Raw genomic sequence first — 16,896 nt, 5'->3', positions numbered from 1 at the left:
TCAGCCTGCTTGTATAGTACACTTACTATCCACTTTCCCCCCATTTGTTTAATTCCCTTTTCTTTTGGACTACAGGTAGAACCACGGTATCTGCTAGGGATATGTTCTCAGACCGCCCCCCCCTCCATGGACACAGAAATCCGCTGTTTTGGGCCCCTCTAAAGCCTCTGAGGGTGACTGGAGTTGAGCTCTGGTCATCTTCAGAGGGCTCAGATGGAGCCAAGTCTGGCTCAACATGGGTCCAGGGGACCAGCGTTAAGCCAGATTCACGGATATAAAACCCGCAGGTAAACAGGCTCTATCTGTAGTTATATTTTGACCCTTGGCCTGCCTGATCCATGTTCATATATAATTCAGCAGATTTTAATGTTTCTTTGCCCTGCAGATGCAGCTGTGGGTTCAATTCTTAATAAGAACTCCAGAGAGGGGGGTTCTTCCCAGATGCCTTCCCCGCCTGGTCTCTGTAGCCTGGGATGGGGATAGCAGATACAAAATATTAATGTTTTTTTTTTTCCCATTCAGCTGGTGATTTCCCATTCAGCTGGCAAGTGGGGAGCAGGAATGGGTGCTTGCATGCTAACTTATCCCTCCCTGGTCAGTCAGTTTTCTCTCAGGAATCCCTTTCCCTGACAGCCATCTTGGATGTCTCAGTCTTGATAGGGAAAGGTAGGGTATAAATATTTAAACAAATTTTCCACCATCTTATGATTTAAAAATTTTCAATAATAAGACAATATTGTCAGAGAAAAATATAAGGAATGATAATTTTCACCTTTAATGGTGGAGCAGAAAGAATAAAATATAAATGTAAAAGAAAAACCAGAAGGCAAAAGAGAAAAACTTTCAGAACAATAAGCATGACACAGCCTTAGCTAAATTGTGAAGTATGATTGCAGTTGTATAAGGAAATGGGAGGGGGGGGCTGTATCCATGGATCCTGTATCCGCAGTTTCACTTATCTGCGGATTGGGTCTACGCTTGCCCCCTCCAAGACGAGGGAAGCTCCGCTCCCCTCACCTTCAGAATGTCTTCTGAGCCCAGCAGAGGTCATGTGTCTCCCTCCACAGCCTCTGCCAGGCTCAGAGTGACAATTTCAGACTAAAAAAAAGATTTCAGGTTGGAAAAAGGTTTTTATGCCTTTAAAAACCTGGAGGGCTTCCCTGGCCCTCCTAGTGCCTTTTAAAAGGTATAAAAACATGATTTACAGTTTTTGGCCGAAAACCAGAAGTAGAGTTTTTCAGCCTGAAATTTTGACAGAAGCTGCAGGCAGACATGCGCAGCTTCTGCTGGGCTCCGAAGACCCTCCAGAGGTGAGTAGAGTTCCCATTGCCTCCAGAGGGTGGGGAGGCATTACCTTGTATCCATGGTTTCACTTAACCGTGGGGGGTTCTTCCACATTCTCCAAACATTTGGTAGCTTTGCACAACCAGCATTGTATAGCTCACTGACTAGATATACTACTGGATTCTTTTTTCAATTTAATAGTTTTGTAATCTCTGTGGTCATTACTGGAAAGGTAATAGCTGAAGCAAGTAAGACTGCATCACACTTACCTTGCAGATTCAGGATCTAAAATCAGGGTTTCGATAGCATGGGATATCAATAAGCAACTCTGCTGGTGTCTGATGTATTGTTAAAAGTGAAAGAACGCAAGATACAGAATCATTACTATATTACTGTGACTTGTAAAGCCTTTGAATGGGCAAAGTTCCTATTTCTGAAGAGATCATGCACAATAATCCTTCTAAGTGGTCTGCACTACTGACCCCTTAGAGTAGCAATTCTAAAACTTTTCAGTTTCTGGAACCCTTTAAACTCCTAAGAGGTGATAAATATGTGTATATTACAATGTATACACACCTGGATACATCATATGTAGCCCACCCTTAGCTTCTTCTTACAATATAATGTATGAAAAAATATAAATGACTTGACAAGGCTCCTGGGGATGCATGCACATAAGGAAAGTACATCTTTCTCCTGCAGCTATGAAATAGAATTTGAAGAAAAGTTGGCAGTAGCTTTTACAAAGACAGAGAGGACCTGGATTAACAGTTCAGGGGATGGAGCCTGCTAAGTTGGTTCTAACAACACTGGCGACAATCCAGGAAGCAATACTGCACGTGCAAGCCAGAGAACTATGTACATCACTAGAATGTCATTAGCTGTTTTTGGTTCAGCAGCAGTTCCCACTGCCAAAAAACAAGCAAGGCAAATAGCCAAGTCTCTTAAATAGCTATGTGTGGAAAGTGCAAATTCCTGCTATTTTTGCCCCCTAGGTTTTGCACCTCCTAAGCTCCAACAATAATTCCATAGATTGTATTTACAAGGCCTGTCCTTTAGGGAATATAACCAGCAGGATACAGTTCCACATTCCGCAGAGTTGCTGAGTCTGCATCAAAAGATGATTGATAGAGATCACCGTATCTTGCAGCGAGGTTCCTGAATTCTTCCATCGAGAGTTTCATCTGCAAAAAAAGGGGGCAGGGGAAGAAAACACTGGTCATGAATGATTAGATAACTATGAATCAAACTAAGGTCCCAGTCCTATCCATGTTGTGCATTGGCAGAACATGCACTTCACCAGTGCGCCAGGTCTTCATGCTGCCACAAAAGCCCCATACACTGCTTTGTGATGGCACCAGTTGCACGCACTGGCAGCAAGCCCCTGCCTTCCCACTGGTGCACACAGGGACACTGGTGCACACAGCGACACTGTATGTAATTGCAGCACAGGGGTGGGGGAAATGTGGGATCGGCAGAGCCATATCCTATTCCCCTTCCTGGGACTGATCCACCAGCATGGAACAACACAGACATATGCCAGTGGGGGGGGGGAGGGGAACCTAAACAGCAAAGTAGGAGTATTTTAACAAGTCAGCTACCAAAAATACACTGGAAAAACCTCTGGAGAAAAAACAAGTAGTGCAAGTACTGTGCATAGGATGGTACCCCATCCTGGGGACCACAACTGGGAAGGCTCTGCTTCTTGTGGAGGCCACTCTGGCATTCATGTAAGATACAACCTTCATTATGGCTCCATTAAAGAGATATTAAGTGTGTGCCTGTATGTGGGAGAAGTTGAATCTTATATAATAAATATCTAAACAATATCAAATGTAAACAAGGTAACTGTACCAGGGATATACATGAATACTGTGAGTTCAGCCCACTGAAAAAGGAGCCCCATCATGCTACAGCAAGGTTTATAGTAGCAACTTATTTATTTACAAATTTATACCCTGCTTTATCTCCCAAATGGGCAGTCAGAGCAGCTTATAAAAAGTAATAAAAACATAAAGAATATAAATATTGGAAGTCCTTTTAAAATTATATATAATCTATAAAACCTAGTTAAAAGCCAGGAGCAAAAAAGCAGAAGAACCAGTAAACACTAAAAAAACAAGCTCATAAAACTAACATGTAGAAACTTTAAACACTGTGTTAAAAAGCCAGAACCTCAGAAGGTGAGAGTAAAAAGAAATATCTTTAAGCCCCATTGGAAAGCCTCCAAGGAGGGAATTCCACAGAGTTGGTGCTACTATGGAGAAGGCCCTACTACTTGCTGCCACCCCACCCACCTTCACAGGTGGTGGCACCAGTGAGAGGGCACTCTCCGATGACCGGAAAGAACAAGCTGGATTACATGGAAGAAAGCAGTCTCTCAAATATCCTGGCCCAAACTGTATAGGCTTGTCAGTTTTTTCTGCCAGAGACTTCTCAGTTCCTCTCTTAGCACACAAAGTCAAAACTTCAAATTGCTTATTCAAACTGAGAACAATTAGAGCACATGCCTGGTTGGAAATGCGCCCACACCGCTGGAGGTCACTGCCTGAGGTCATAGCAATTGTTGTGGCAATGGCAGGTGGCGGACTTGTCTTCAAACTATTACAGGTGCAGATAAGCTGAGAGAAAGCCTGAAGCAGGTCAATCCTGAGTTTGACAAATCCACACTGGAAGCTCAAAGGGTTGAGCGGTGTGCTGGCAGCCTGAAAAACAAAACAAAATAAAAACTAAAGCACAAAACAAGCAGGACTTGGAGGTTCACAGTCTGGGTCAAAGGAAACTGGTCTTGAAATAATCATTATTCAATTAATCATAAATAGTCTCCTTAGATGCAAAAGAAGAATTTGTGCGGATTATCTATCAAAAGCAGACCATGACATAACTTCTAGAATATAGTTAATGTTTCTGTTATTAGAGCTGGAAAAAAATCACCATTTTTACCATTTTGATTTCAAAATGAACATCCTTTAGATAATTCTGTTTTGGGATTTCCACAATGTTCTGATTTTGCCTCCCTGAGAGCTGTAATGCCCACATTGAGATGGATCAGACATTTCAGATGTGTCTCCTGACTAGAAGGCAGCATGATGCAAGCAGGCAAAGGTATAGCTGCTAAGCTCCTCTGAGGATAGGCCATTCTGGTGCTTCTCTGCATGGGGTGTAATTACATTATCCAGTCATTCCTGACAGACACACAGCAGAATCACCTGCCCTCATAGATCGCTGGTTGGAAGGAGCCTTGTTCAACACATGCCTGGAGCCCAGAGTTGACTGAATCATTTCTGGATAAATGCCTGAGAAGAAAAAAAAAATTTGCCCTTCCTTATTTATATACAGGTGTGCGCCACTTTGCAATGTTCCGGCTTACACTGGGATTGCATAACCAACGACCACATGTGTCTGAGCCTCCCAGAGAGAGCGCAAGTCCACATGTTGCCTCTGCAAAGCTCAGACTGAGAGAAATAGCAACTCTTTCGAGATTTCCTGTTTCCTCTGTGAAACCGGAAGTCGCGAGAGAGGTGTGATTTCCCTCAGTCTGAGCTCCACAGAGGCAGCGAGAGTAGGAGCGCTGCCTCTGGGAAGCTCATACAACCCTCTGGAGGGGGAGTGGAGCATCCCCTTCCCTACGGAGGGACCGGATTGTGTCAAGTGCTGCTTGACGACAGGGATCGCAGTTCTGATCCCTGTCGTTAGGTGGCGCATGACTATATATTTCTTTTGTTTATGCAAATTCATTGCAGTTTGTTTAGCCATTATGCTAAGTGCTCTGCAGAGTAGGATCCATTCTACAGTGCAATTTTCTAGGCATTTCCAAGGTCATCTTGCTTTCTGAACTAGTTTTCCTCAACATTTTGTAGCATTCAGAACACTGTGACTATTACAAGCTACTCCAATGAACTCAAGTTAAGAAATTGGCAGCCAGCGCAGCAGAATATTTCAAGGACGAGGGGTGGAACTAATCCCACCTTTGTGAAGGATGATAGATAAAAGCAGGTCAGAGGTATGGAGGCACATGCTACAGCCAAGCAAAGTCCTCCCATTCTTTTCAAACCTTTCTTAGACTTTTTCTGGGAATTTAATTTTTTTTAAACAGACCATGAGCAAATGGCAACATTAATAAAGGGTATGTACACACACAGCTTGTATGCCTTCTGAAAATAGCAACACTTTCTCAATGAACACCTTTGCCAGAGCTAAACAGATAACCGAGCTAACACACAAAACCCACTATTTTCATACCCATTCAAAAGGACAGAGGTAAAGACACAGGAAATAACTAAATTAGTATTTGCCCTACAAGATGAACCAATTATTCTGCTACCTTTAATGCTTCATTTTAAAAAACAACAACAATAAAAGCCTATTACCTGGCAATACAAGGCTTAACAGAGAGTGCAATTTGCAAAGGCAAACTGCAGCATCCACTTCCTTGTATTTCTATTCAAATAGGCACTATTTTTGTCACGTTAAGCAATTAAATACATTTTCTGCTCTATATAAACTGAGCACTATTTTATTTCTGCTTGCCTGAGCTGACAAATTGCCTTGTTTCAGAGTCAGAAATGCTCACACTCACGTTGTGCAACTCATGGCAGTGGCAATTTAGCAGAACTGGCAAAGTAAATAAGCCGTGCACCTATCCACTTCTTCCCGCCACAAGAAGTGACTAATGAGGAAGACACTCTTTCCTATCTTGCAACTTTTCAGAACAAAAAAGGACAAGACGCATCTCACAGCTATACATGTTCCCCTCCTTGGAGACACTTTTTTTGCAAGCTCTCTTCCCTGAGAGAGAAAAAGGGATTTCTAGCCCTTGTGACTGCAGAGATAGATTTGAAAAAGGTCATGGCAATGCTATATTTATTACATTTGTATCCCACCTTTCCTCTAAGATAGTGATTCTCAAACTCTTACCAAGGTAAGTTGTTGCAGAAGACGGAGGAAGGCAGCAACGTGATCCTCAGATTGTGCTGCTGCCAGGGACAAGTGGGGGTTTTCCGCTTATCTACAGCCAACAGCAGCCTGGGGGGGGGGGTCCAGGAAGCCTGGGAACCCCTCTGCAGGGCTCTCCAAGCCTCCAAATGTCTTGAAACAGTAAAAAGAACAAAAACAAAATAAAAACATCCACTTCCAGTTTTGCAACAAAAACAGGAAGTGCTTTTTTTTTTTTTTTTTTTACTTTTTAAAGACATTTGGAGGCTTGGAGAGACTTGCAAAGGGGTCCCCAGGTTCCCTGACTTCCCAGGAAGCTGCTACTGGCTGTAGGTAAGTGGAAACTCTCCCCTTGTCCCTGGCAGCAGCACAATCCTGGGGATCGCACTGCTGCCTTCCCCCCTTCCCTGCCCCTTATGGGGCCAGAGACAGGACTTCCCAGGCTGGTGGATCACGATGTACCAGTTTGAAACCCCTGCTCTACTAAGCTCAGACAGAGCATATAGGGCTATCTCATTTTATTCTAGTGGCAACCCAGTGAGGCAGAGTAGACCATAACTGGCTCAAGATGGCCCATGTAGCATAGAGATAGGTGAATTTGAACTCAGGTCTTCCTGATCCAGGTACAATGCTCTATCTGCTTTTCTACCCTGGTTCTTTGCTCACTTGTGAGACTTTAAAGACTTTTGGAAAGTTCAGATTCACTATTTGCTCTTATCTCATGCTTCCTTCACCGACTTCAAGACTAAGTAGCAGATTCAACATTTTACCACATCTGCAATTAGTTATGCCACAATAAAGTTACAATGATCAGACAGGTCAACACATTCACAAGATGAAGCTTAGCATTCAGAATATACATGTCACTGACACACAAATTCTTATTCAGGCAATCAACATACAAATTGGCTGCAACTCCATTGCCTCGTAATATGTTTCCAGTGCAAAAGGACAGGCCACTTTCATGCATTTAAAGGTTCTGAAAGTCGCAGAATATAATCCTGCTCCAAAGGATGCAGCATTTAATTAAACAAAGAAAACAGATTTTCCTGTTACAGAAGGGAACTTTGGCCCTTGGCTGATTACACAAAGAATCTGAGATTGCTCAAACTGCAGCCAGTAGCTTTTGCCATTGTTCAAACATTGTCAAACATTGTGCACTCAATTCTAGGAAAAACGTTAATACAGGCAACAAAGCAATAACTGGAAGTACACCTACTCTCCCAAAAAGGGGGAGTTTCCTCCAACAGTAAAATACTTCATTTCTGCATTGCCCACAATGGTAATTCAGTGAAGACCATACACTGAACTGGCTGTGCAAAAAAGTATTTTACTGCTGAAGAGTGTGGGGTCAACTACTGCAGTCTGAAAGAGTAAGTGCAAATGCATCATTTGTTTTTCCAAGGCCTCTGAAGAGTCTCTAGGTAAAAACAGTGCAAGTGCAAAAGGTCAATTGCCTTCACCTCCAGAACTGCTGTAAATAAAAAATAGGAACTCTTTACACTGACCGTTAAGGATGCTATTCCTTTGTGATAAGACCTTAGTGACTCAGCGATGAAAGAAAGTGCTGAACTATAATCATCCTCTTGCAGCCCTGTTAGGCACTGCTCTGCATGGGAGAACTCCTTCAAACTATTTAGCCAGAAGTAGAAGTGTTCTGAAGCCACTTGAGTCAGCAAGCTTTGATAGAGCTCTTTGGCCATGCCATGATTACCCTACAGAGGGCAACAGGAGACAGACACATCCACAGGAAAAAAAGAAAGAATATAAGGATCACTGCATGTAAGACAAACAACAGGAACTGCTTCATGCCTGAAATAAAGCTAATTTCTTTTCAATAAAACCAGTTTTGCAATTTAAATATTGAATACATCAAAGATTTGTAGGCCTTTGAACTTTGCTCTCTACCTTACCATCCTCCACCAAAATTTGATACAGAACATATATTTTGAACAGAGGCACTAATTAACTGTTGTCTAAAATGCACACTGAACTTCGATTAACATACGAACAAGCACACACACACATTTTCATCTTCATTATGGAAAAGAACTCTTGTTGGCATCCTTCAGTCTCGGAAGACTATGGTGTCACGCTCTGAATAGTGGTTCTGGAACAGTGTCCTCTCCAGTGCGCGAAGCCTGGGTAAAGTAGGTATGGAGGATAGGCTGTTACCCATGCAGCAAATCCCCCCTCTCCACGTCGCTGAAATGGTCCAATGGAAAGGCAGAGGCCAATACGGTTGGTTCCAGCGGCGTCGCAGGAGTTGCCAGAACGTGACTGTGTTCAGCCATGAACTGCCTCAGGGACTCCGGCTCCTGATTTTGCCTCAGGGTTGACTCCTGAAGCCTTTTCCATAACTGGATGTAGCCACAAGGCAGTGGAGGTTTGGGATCAGAGTTTTCCTTCTCTCAGATGAGCTGCCTTCCCAGGCTGACGAGTCCCATCTACCCGGTGGCTGTTTAGTCACCTCTAAACTACTTCTCAGTAATTCTCAGAATCTGTAACTTTCTCAGGCTTTAGAGAACATTACGCATAATATATTTTAAACCACTAGTGGAAATTCATCAACTGTAATAGATTAGTCAGGCGTAATGAGAAAACCTGAATCATAATCATGGCTAATACGTACCATTCTGGAAGCTTGTCTGGCTATCCTGTAAGCCGTCCATCCATTGGAGACATTTTCAAGCTGTTGCTTGATAATAGTTTTTATTTCAGAAGATAATGTCTTCTGACTAGCAACAAATATCACTGTAGCAAGAGAAACCTATCAAGGAATGAATTAAAAGAGCAAAGCTGAAATCTAGTAAACAATGGTTACTACAAAATACTAAAGTATAAACAGTAGTGGTAGTACATTGCCATAGAGGAATAAAAAAAGAAAAACAGAACACACAGTAAACTTCGATGACTTTTGTCTGAAAACTTAACCAAATGTAAATACACTACCAAATGTAGGCAGTCTTGACCAATGACTGCCTCCCAACAACTGAGGGGCAGAGGGATACTAGTTTTCAACATGGAGGTGTCATGGAACCATCATAGCTAATAGCCATTGATACACTTCCCTTCCATGAGTTCATCAAATTTATTGAATCCCCTTTTAATGCCTATGGTCTGATATCACCATTTTTGTGGCAGTCGATTCCATAAGTTAAATTCTACATGATGCGATTCCTTTATTTTATCTGTCCTGAATCTCCTGCCAATCAATTTCATTGGGTGGCCCTGAGTTTTAGTATTAGAGGGAGGAAAAAACCTCTCTATCACTTTTGCTTCACCTTCCATAATTTTATAAGCTTCAACCATTGCCTGCCTCTTGCACCCCCACCAGTCTTTTTTTCTAGTCTAAAAAGACCACCCTTGTAGGAAAGGTTAAACCTTTTGATCAACCTTCTCGATCATTTTGGTTGCCTATTTCCATTTGCTATAATGTTAAGGCTTGGGTGATAAAATTCAGAAATACATTTAAGAGAACAGTCACAATATATTACTAGAATCGCATGAAAACAGTACAAAGCTATTTCGGAAGCAAGGTAAGAAGTCATAAAGGTACAGAAAAATCACAGAAGTAAATTAAGATAGAAGGAACATGACAGAGACCTGCAAATGTTTACTCCAGCATACCATGAAAAGAAATGGAAGAGACAGTGATACTCCAAAAGACTCACACTACCCACTGTGTCCACAAGGTATCAAATGAGCATACTACCCATGTAAAGCAAGCACCATCTACTGGACTGAAAAGTCATCAAGCTGCAATCACACTTAGCAAAACATCACTCTGAAATCAATCGAACCTAGCCATAAGTGAACATGTTTTTGGTCTGGGGTGAAGACTTTTCAGTTACTTATGTTCACTAAAGAATAAAAGCATGTATTTTACGCATACTGAATATAAGTTTATTGCTTTGTCCACATCACATTTCTAAGCTGTTAGGTTCCTTGGTTTTCTTTCATCTTCTTCACTCCAGTTAAATGCTGCCATTTTTAAGATCACTTCATTCACTTGTTCCTCCTTATTTTTCACCTCTTTTGCAGTGCTAAGTTCCCGTCCTATTCTTTACTGCAGCTGGAAGTGAAGACTCAGGGAATGTTAACAGGAAGCACGTTCCTGAGCGGTCCCCTGGAACTGGCGGTTGCCTGCCTGCTTGTCTCGCTATACATTTCTGCTTACCACATCTGGTTAAAACAAGTACATAGTTCCTTCACGTGATTATAAACAAAATAAACGAAGGTAATAAGCATGGGGAGACTGCGGGTGTGTGTGTGCAGTGATATGGTTCTCTCATATCCACAGTGGGGCCAAAAACGCAGACCCTGTGCATATGAGCCAGTACTGAAATCTTCAAAATAAATGTGATCATTTGCCATATTGTATTTTTCTCTTCTGTGACTGGTGACATCACAGAATTCTTCAAGCTCCACAGAGATAAGGAGAGATAAAATATTCAGTTTCTAGAAGAAACTATATCAGAAATTCCTGACCGCTTACCAGGATACAGATTTAAAGAATATATATATATATATATTACAAAATAGTTATTTAAACTCAGATATTTTTCTACAACTGCTTTGAAAACCATAAATGTGAAGAAGAGATGAACATCTTTGAAAAGATGTTTTTCAAAGACAGACACTTGGGAAAAGGAGATATATGGCAAAGACCTATATTTTGCCCCCCACCCCTGGCGCACACCTTGATAGGAAGAGGCAGCAAAAAGACAGTCATCTTGTAAAGACGACATATTTTCCTCTGTGTTTACAATGCAATAACAGCCCAATCCTGAGCTGCCTAGGGCGCCGAGCTTTGGCAGCACCGAAAACAGTTGCCACCGCATCCTGTGCGCCCCGGGCTACCGCAGGCGGCACCTTGGGAGAAGGAGACTTTCATCCCCTTCTCCCAGGTAAGGAAAGCAGCCCTGCAATGGGGCATTTGTGTAGGGTGCCAAGCCCCACACGAATGCCCTGGATCCAGTGGAGTGGAACTCCATTGGACCCGCCTCCCTCCCTCCCCCAGGCACGTCTCCCACCTGGCCTCTCCCCGCCTCCTGCCTCCCCATCATGCCTCCTCCCCACCTTCTCTCCGCCCTCTGCCTGCCTTCCCCCTCCCTGCCCCCACTTACCATGCCACAGCTCGGTGGTCCGTGTGACCGCCGAGCAGCCGAGGACGGGCGCCCATCCGGCGCTAGTCCAGCACCAGCCAAGCACTGGCACTGGCCCAGTGGTAAGCCTCACAGACATGCTTTACGGCATGTTTGTGACAGTGCGCGCCAGTGGGAAGCCGGTGCGCCAAGCTCAAGATCTAAATTGACAGTTACACACTATCAAGCTACAACTCGTCATCTCAGTATAGGGGGCCCCCCAAATCCACAGATTCAGTTATCTGCAGATCGGGTCCAACACAGCTGTGCACCCCTTCCAGGAGGGGCTTCTGAGCTCAGCAGAGGCTGGGATTCCCCAGGCCTCCAAATGCCTTATAAGGCATTAAAAAGTCACTTCTGGTTTCTCCATGAAACTGGAAGTCACATGTTTAAAGCGCTAAAGCTCAGTCTGAGCTGGGGTCCCCTTGCCTCCAAAGGGTTCAGACCATGTGGGACAGGCATTCACCCATATCTGTGATTTTGAGTACCTGCAGGGGGGTGGTTCTGGAACAGAACCCACCATGGATAAGGGGGCACACCTATAATTTACAAAATTCAGTCTGATTCCACATACTTCCCATCTCTATCATGACAATTCTCCAATATTGATTTCTCACCAAAAGCTCTTGCTGTTTATCAGAGGCAGACCGCCCAATCACTTTATAGAGGTCCATCAAGTCTCCCAGCATTCCATCCCCCAAGACAGGTAAGTGCATGGCAATGGCTGCCAAGCAATGACAGATGAGGATTCTGGCAGCATCTTGAGCACTGTGCAGCTGTGTCAACAATGACTCGACAATGGACTGGCTCAGATGGGGGCGACACTTTGCCAGCTTCACCATGCACGTGAGGGCAACCTACAGTAAAACAAGGTACACCATTTCATCACACATCTTTCAAAAGATGCTTTTTTGGCACAACACTAAGGGTACCAAATTATAGACACAACAAAAGACAAAAGTATTGTAGTGGAACAGCAAGCATAAAATATTAAATTACCATACTTTAGCTTTTGAGAATTTTATTCTAAGAGACAGTTACAAATACCTACCTTTTAAAAATAAATACCTGAATATTCATGCTGCTAAAAAGCTGCAATTTTGATTTCTGCTAATGCAAAAAGTGGCTGATACTTAATAACAAACAAATACTTATATAGTTAGTCATAGCAAATGATCCCTTGCTACAATATCTAAATCTGTGTTGCTCTTACATCTAAGGCACAATCCTATGCAAGCTTATTTAGAAGGAAGCCCCATTGTGTTGGCAATGAGGCTTGCTCCCAGGAAAGTGTGGATAGGATTGGAGCCTTAGAAAAGATTAATATGACTAACGATCAAGAGAACAAAACACTATTTACCTTTAAAGTTGCTTGAGCGCCTGGGCTGCCATCTTGACTACACAGAACAAGAAGGGACTCAAGGCCAAAGACTGCATCTTGCTCCAACGGCAAAAGATCTGGAATGAAGATCTACATTTTATCCTCATTGTTTTAAAACTCGTTTTAATTTTTTATTACTATTAACATTTTTTAATCTGCAATTTTAATTTGCCTGCTAATTAAATTAATTAAAGCTAGGATACACAGAAATTATTCTGTGCAGGAATGACCCATTTTACAGGGGCCAGAGGAAGGCGTGATTCAGTTAAGGGACATGGGCTTCACAGAAGCATGCAAAGAAAAGCCATAGCAGAGAAGCAAACCAGAAGAGGAAGCCCTAATTGCTACAACACTGACACAGCACTGTGCTGTTGCTGGGCTACAGGAAGCAAGAAGTCATAGCTTGGTTGTCATGGCAATGTGCTCGCTGATTCCATAGAGGCAGGAGACCTCAAAGGTTTTGGAAGAAGGGTTGGGAGCACGTGCTGTGTTAAGGGTCAGGGTAGTAATGGCCAAGGAGGATTCCCTCATAGCTCACTCCTGGGAACCGGAACCCAAGGAAGAAAAGACAAGTTCAAGGGAGTTCTAACTCTCTGCTGGTCCCTATCTGAGGCTGACATTGAATTAAGGATAGCTTGCTATCAGATTCATGCACCTTCCCTCCCCAAATAATGAACTATATATCTACAGTGGCATTGGAATCCTTAAACCACAAGGAGCTTTGGATAAGCCCACAGGATAGGCAGAGGCTCAAAACTATTCTGTGACTCAATACAGATTTCAGAAAGGAAGTTTATCCTTAAGTTTTACTAGGACCATTTTGGATCTGTATTGGGATAACCAGACAGCCGTAATCAGCCCGCATCCTAGCAAAACAAAAAACCAGCATACACAAGAGAAAACAGCAAAGGTTAAAATATTTAGCTTGAAATTCTTTAATTTAGCAGCAAAGAAACAATTTTGTAGAAGACCAACCCACTTCCAAACAAACTCTATCACTCAAAACAAAGAGAGCTATACTGAGGCATCCCTAAACCATGGTTTTTCAAATTACCTTTTTCCTGGCAGGAGGCAGCTATATTTGTCAGAACTCGCACTCCATGAGCTGCTATACCTTGGTTATTATGGTAACAGCACTCCTGGGCTAGCTTGACTAGATCAGAGGACCTTGAGGTGTTCACTGTAGCTCCTAAATGAGAAGAACAGCACAGAACTACATGCAACATTTTCTTTTTCCACAGTTTAACAGTGAGGGACAAACAAGAAGTCAGGTAATACTTTTAACAAGAACAATGTCCAGTGAGGAGTTTGTAAAACATTCACGAAGTTAGTTTTAACTTTGAAAGCCCCCAATGGCTTGAGAACAGAGAACTTAAGAAAAACTTGTCTTCTCCTGTACAAATATGCCCACAACTGACAATCTGCTTACAGACCAGTCCCTCTGGGTGGCAAGCAGCAACAGAACCTTTTTTTATTGGTTACTCTCCATCTGTGCAATGCCATTCTCTGACATATGTCTCACTCAGAAAACATCCTTTCTGCCCTCTAAGTCTTTCAATGGTTTTTGTGCCAATGAGCCAAAAGTTAGGATGGTTTTTTAATTGGACCAATTCCAGGAGGACAGTTGTAACAGTGGCTACTAATCATGATAGATATGCGCCATCTTTCAGCTTCCACAGCAGTATACCTCTGAATACCAATGCAGGGGAGCAATGAGATAGGAAACAGTATGCCTTTATCTGTGGGCTTCCTAGAGGAGACTGGTGGGTCATGGCTGGGAACAGAATGCAGGCCTTTGGCCTGATCCAATAAGGCTTTTCTGATGTTCTTATGGTTTCAATTGCTGCTGTACTGAAGTTGCATCCAAAGGTATTCTTCTGCATACAGAACATGGTTTTCCATTCCTGAAAGAGCTGCTTTATACCTCATGCTCCATGATTACATGAAAAAATCTAAAGATGCTCTTCTGCTTGCACAGCTCTTGCATAAATGAAGTCATGAGAACTGCTATAGAACTTACCTATTATAGCACTGTGGAAACTCTTGTGTAAGTGTTTGCAGAACAGCAGAAGCAACTGTTTGCTTCCTGCTCATGGTTCTTTGACCCAATCCAATAATATTTGTATCCATTACAGTAATTTCTGAACCCTCAGTTTCAAATTTAAAATTTAAAACTGAGTAATTTATACCTCTGAGGTATATTTAAAATTATATATTATATATCATATATAAAATTACCTCCAGAGATCATTTATACCTCTCTTTCCCACTTGTTTAATATTGTTGTTTTTATTTCCTTGTGATCTGCTTAAATCAAGACTATAAAGTGCCTTTCATCAGCTGATAACTAATACTGCATAGCTCACCAGTTTGCACAAGGTCACAAACAGATGCTAGCACAACAAAAAGTGCAGCTTTAGACTGTACTATAGACTGTACTATATTTGTAGTCTTTGCCACAATATTGGTTGATACTCCGACTTCTAATATCTTTTTCAATGCAATACATTCATCACCATGGACTGTTTGTGAACAGTTACAGTCAAATCACCATTCCTGCAATCCTCCTCCAACAATTACCTCATCGTTCATTTTGCTGCTATGTCAGAACAAAATATCTGATGTTCCTCGAGAATTGATTATATTTAAATTATTCTGCTTCTTTTTCTGCTTAGCATGATTCTGTATGAAACGAGTGCTACCCATTCAACAATCATTGATACCAGTTGGAAAAACCTGGACAGACCCCTTCACCATCTCCAGTGGTGAGTGCCTCTCACCTACTACCATGAAAAGTGCCTTCCCCCAAGTTCTCAGAGCACATAAGGCTGAAGAGGGGTCTGTCTTTGCATTGGCTTTGCAAAAGAAGACTTCAGAGGCTTAAGATGCAATCCTATTCACACTTTCCTGGGAGTGAGCCCCATTGACTATGATGGGACTGAGTTCTGAGTAGACACTCATAGGATTGGGCTCACAGGCTGCAATCCTATACCCATTTTCATGGGCATAAACCCCATGGAAGTCTCTGGGGCTTACTTATATGCCTAGGCTTGCGACGTTGGTATACAAGCCAAGCCAGTATCTAAGCCACTAACTTATCCCTCCCCCATGTCCTGTTCTACGTATACAGATCTTGGGAGCAGTGAGGGGAATTTGTCCTTGTGTTGGACTTTCCCAGGTGGTGCAAGAAACTATCCCTCCTTCCAAGCATTTTTGAGAAAGGCAGTCCCTTGAGTGAGGTGCTGCTGGTCCTTTCTGTACAAGTCATGCACATGGAAAAAATCCTCCATAAGCTAGATTTTTCAAGGAAGGAAGGGGAGAGAACCCACTCCTCTTCAAGTTGTCTGTTGAGACACTGCTGGCACTTCCTGCAAAGGCCCAAATCAAGCAGGCTCTTTGCTGAAAATATCAGTAATGTCTCTCTGTTGCTTCTGCCTTCTGCGAAACCTCAGTGCAAAGGGAGAGAAACCACTTTTCCTGTCTCCTTAAATAAAGTCACTTGAATAGCCTTGAGCAACTCTTTATATCTCAGCTTAACTGACCTCACAGGGTTGTTGCAAGGTTAAAATGCAACTCCAAGTTCCTTGGAAGAGGAATGAGATACAAACATAACCAATCAATCAAACTCAAAGGACTACCCAAGTTAAGCAGATTTAAATTCCAATGAAATCAATAGGATTTAACTTGAACAGGGTAAGAACTCAAAAATAGCCTATATCGACATACTGATTAAACAAGACACAGGGATTGCGCATGGCCCATATTCTACCATTCTGAAATGACTGTGACCACACTGCTAAGGACAGATTAAATCTCTTCTGTGCACTGATGCATTCTCAGTCAACAGGAACCAGCAACTCAGCTACCATCTAACATAAAATGCTCTATTGTTAGCAACCTTCAGTCTTGAAAGACTATGGTATCGCGCTCTGAATGGTGGTTTTGGCACAGCGTCTAGTGTGGTTGAAAAGGCCGATTCGGGAATGTCAATCCCTTCCACACTAGGAGCAAGTGTAGTGTGTCCCTGGTCTGACTCCCTGGCTATGGGCCTTCCTTCTTTGCCGCTTTGCCTCTGTTGGCAAAGTGTCTCTTCAAACTGGGAAAGGCCATGCTGCACAGCCTGCCTCCAAGCAGAACGCTCAGAGGCCA

At 42.7% G+C, this 16,896-nt stretch overlaps 1 protein-coding gene across 1 annotated transcript in view; it reads right to left on the bottom strand.

The window, feature by feature from the left end:
• INTS7 (integrator complex subunit 7) overlaps positions 1 to 16,896 on the bottom strand; it is a 58,876-nt gene that overhangs the window by 21,848 nt on the left and 20,132 nt on the right. Inside the window, exons 9-16 of the mRNA XM_066611740.1 lie at positions 13,802 to 13,936; positions 12,727 to 12,824; positions 11,984 to 12,223; positions 8,852 to 8,989; positions 7,728 to 7,934; positions 3,795 to 3,989; positions 2,365 to 2,468; positions 1,554 to 1,622 (exon numbers count right to left, since the gene is read on the bottom strand). Coding sequence (XP_066467837.1) covers positions 1,554 to 1,622; positions 2,365 to 2,468; positions 3,795 to 3,989; positions 7,728 to 7,934; positions 8,852 to 8,989; positions 11,984 to 12,223; positions 12,727 to 12,824; positions 13,802 to 13,936 — 1,186 coding nt within the window. The remainder of the gene's footprint in view (positions 1 to 1,553; positions 1,623 to 2,364; positions 2,469 to 3,794; positions 3,990 to 7,727; positions 7,935 to 8,851; positions 8,990 to 11,983; positions 12,224 to 12,726; positions 12,825 to 13,801; positions 13,937 to 16,896) is intronic.

This window comes from Tiliqua scincoides, chromosome 1 (assembly GCF_035046505.1).
Source record: "Tiliqua scincoides isolate rTilSci1 chromosome 1, rTilSci1.hap2, whole genome shotgun sequence".
Classification (NCBI taxonomy): domain Eukaryota; kingdom Metazoa; phylum Chordata; class Lepidosauria; order Squamata; family Scincidae; genus Tiliqua; species Tiliqua scincoides.
This window is presented reverse-complemented; position numbering and strand designations above follow the sequence as displayed.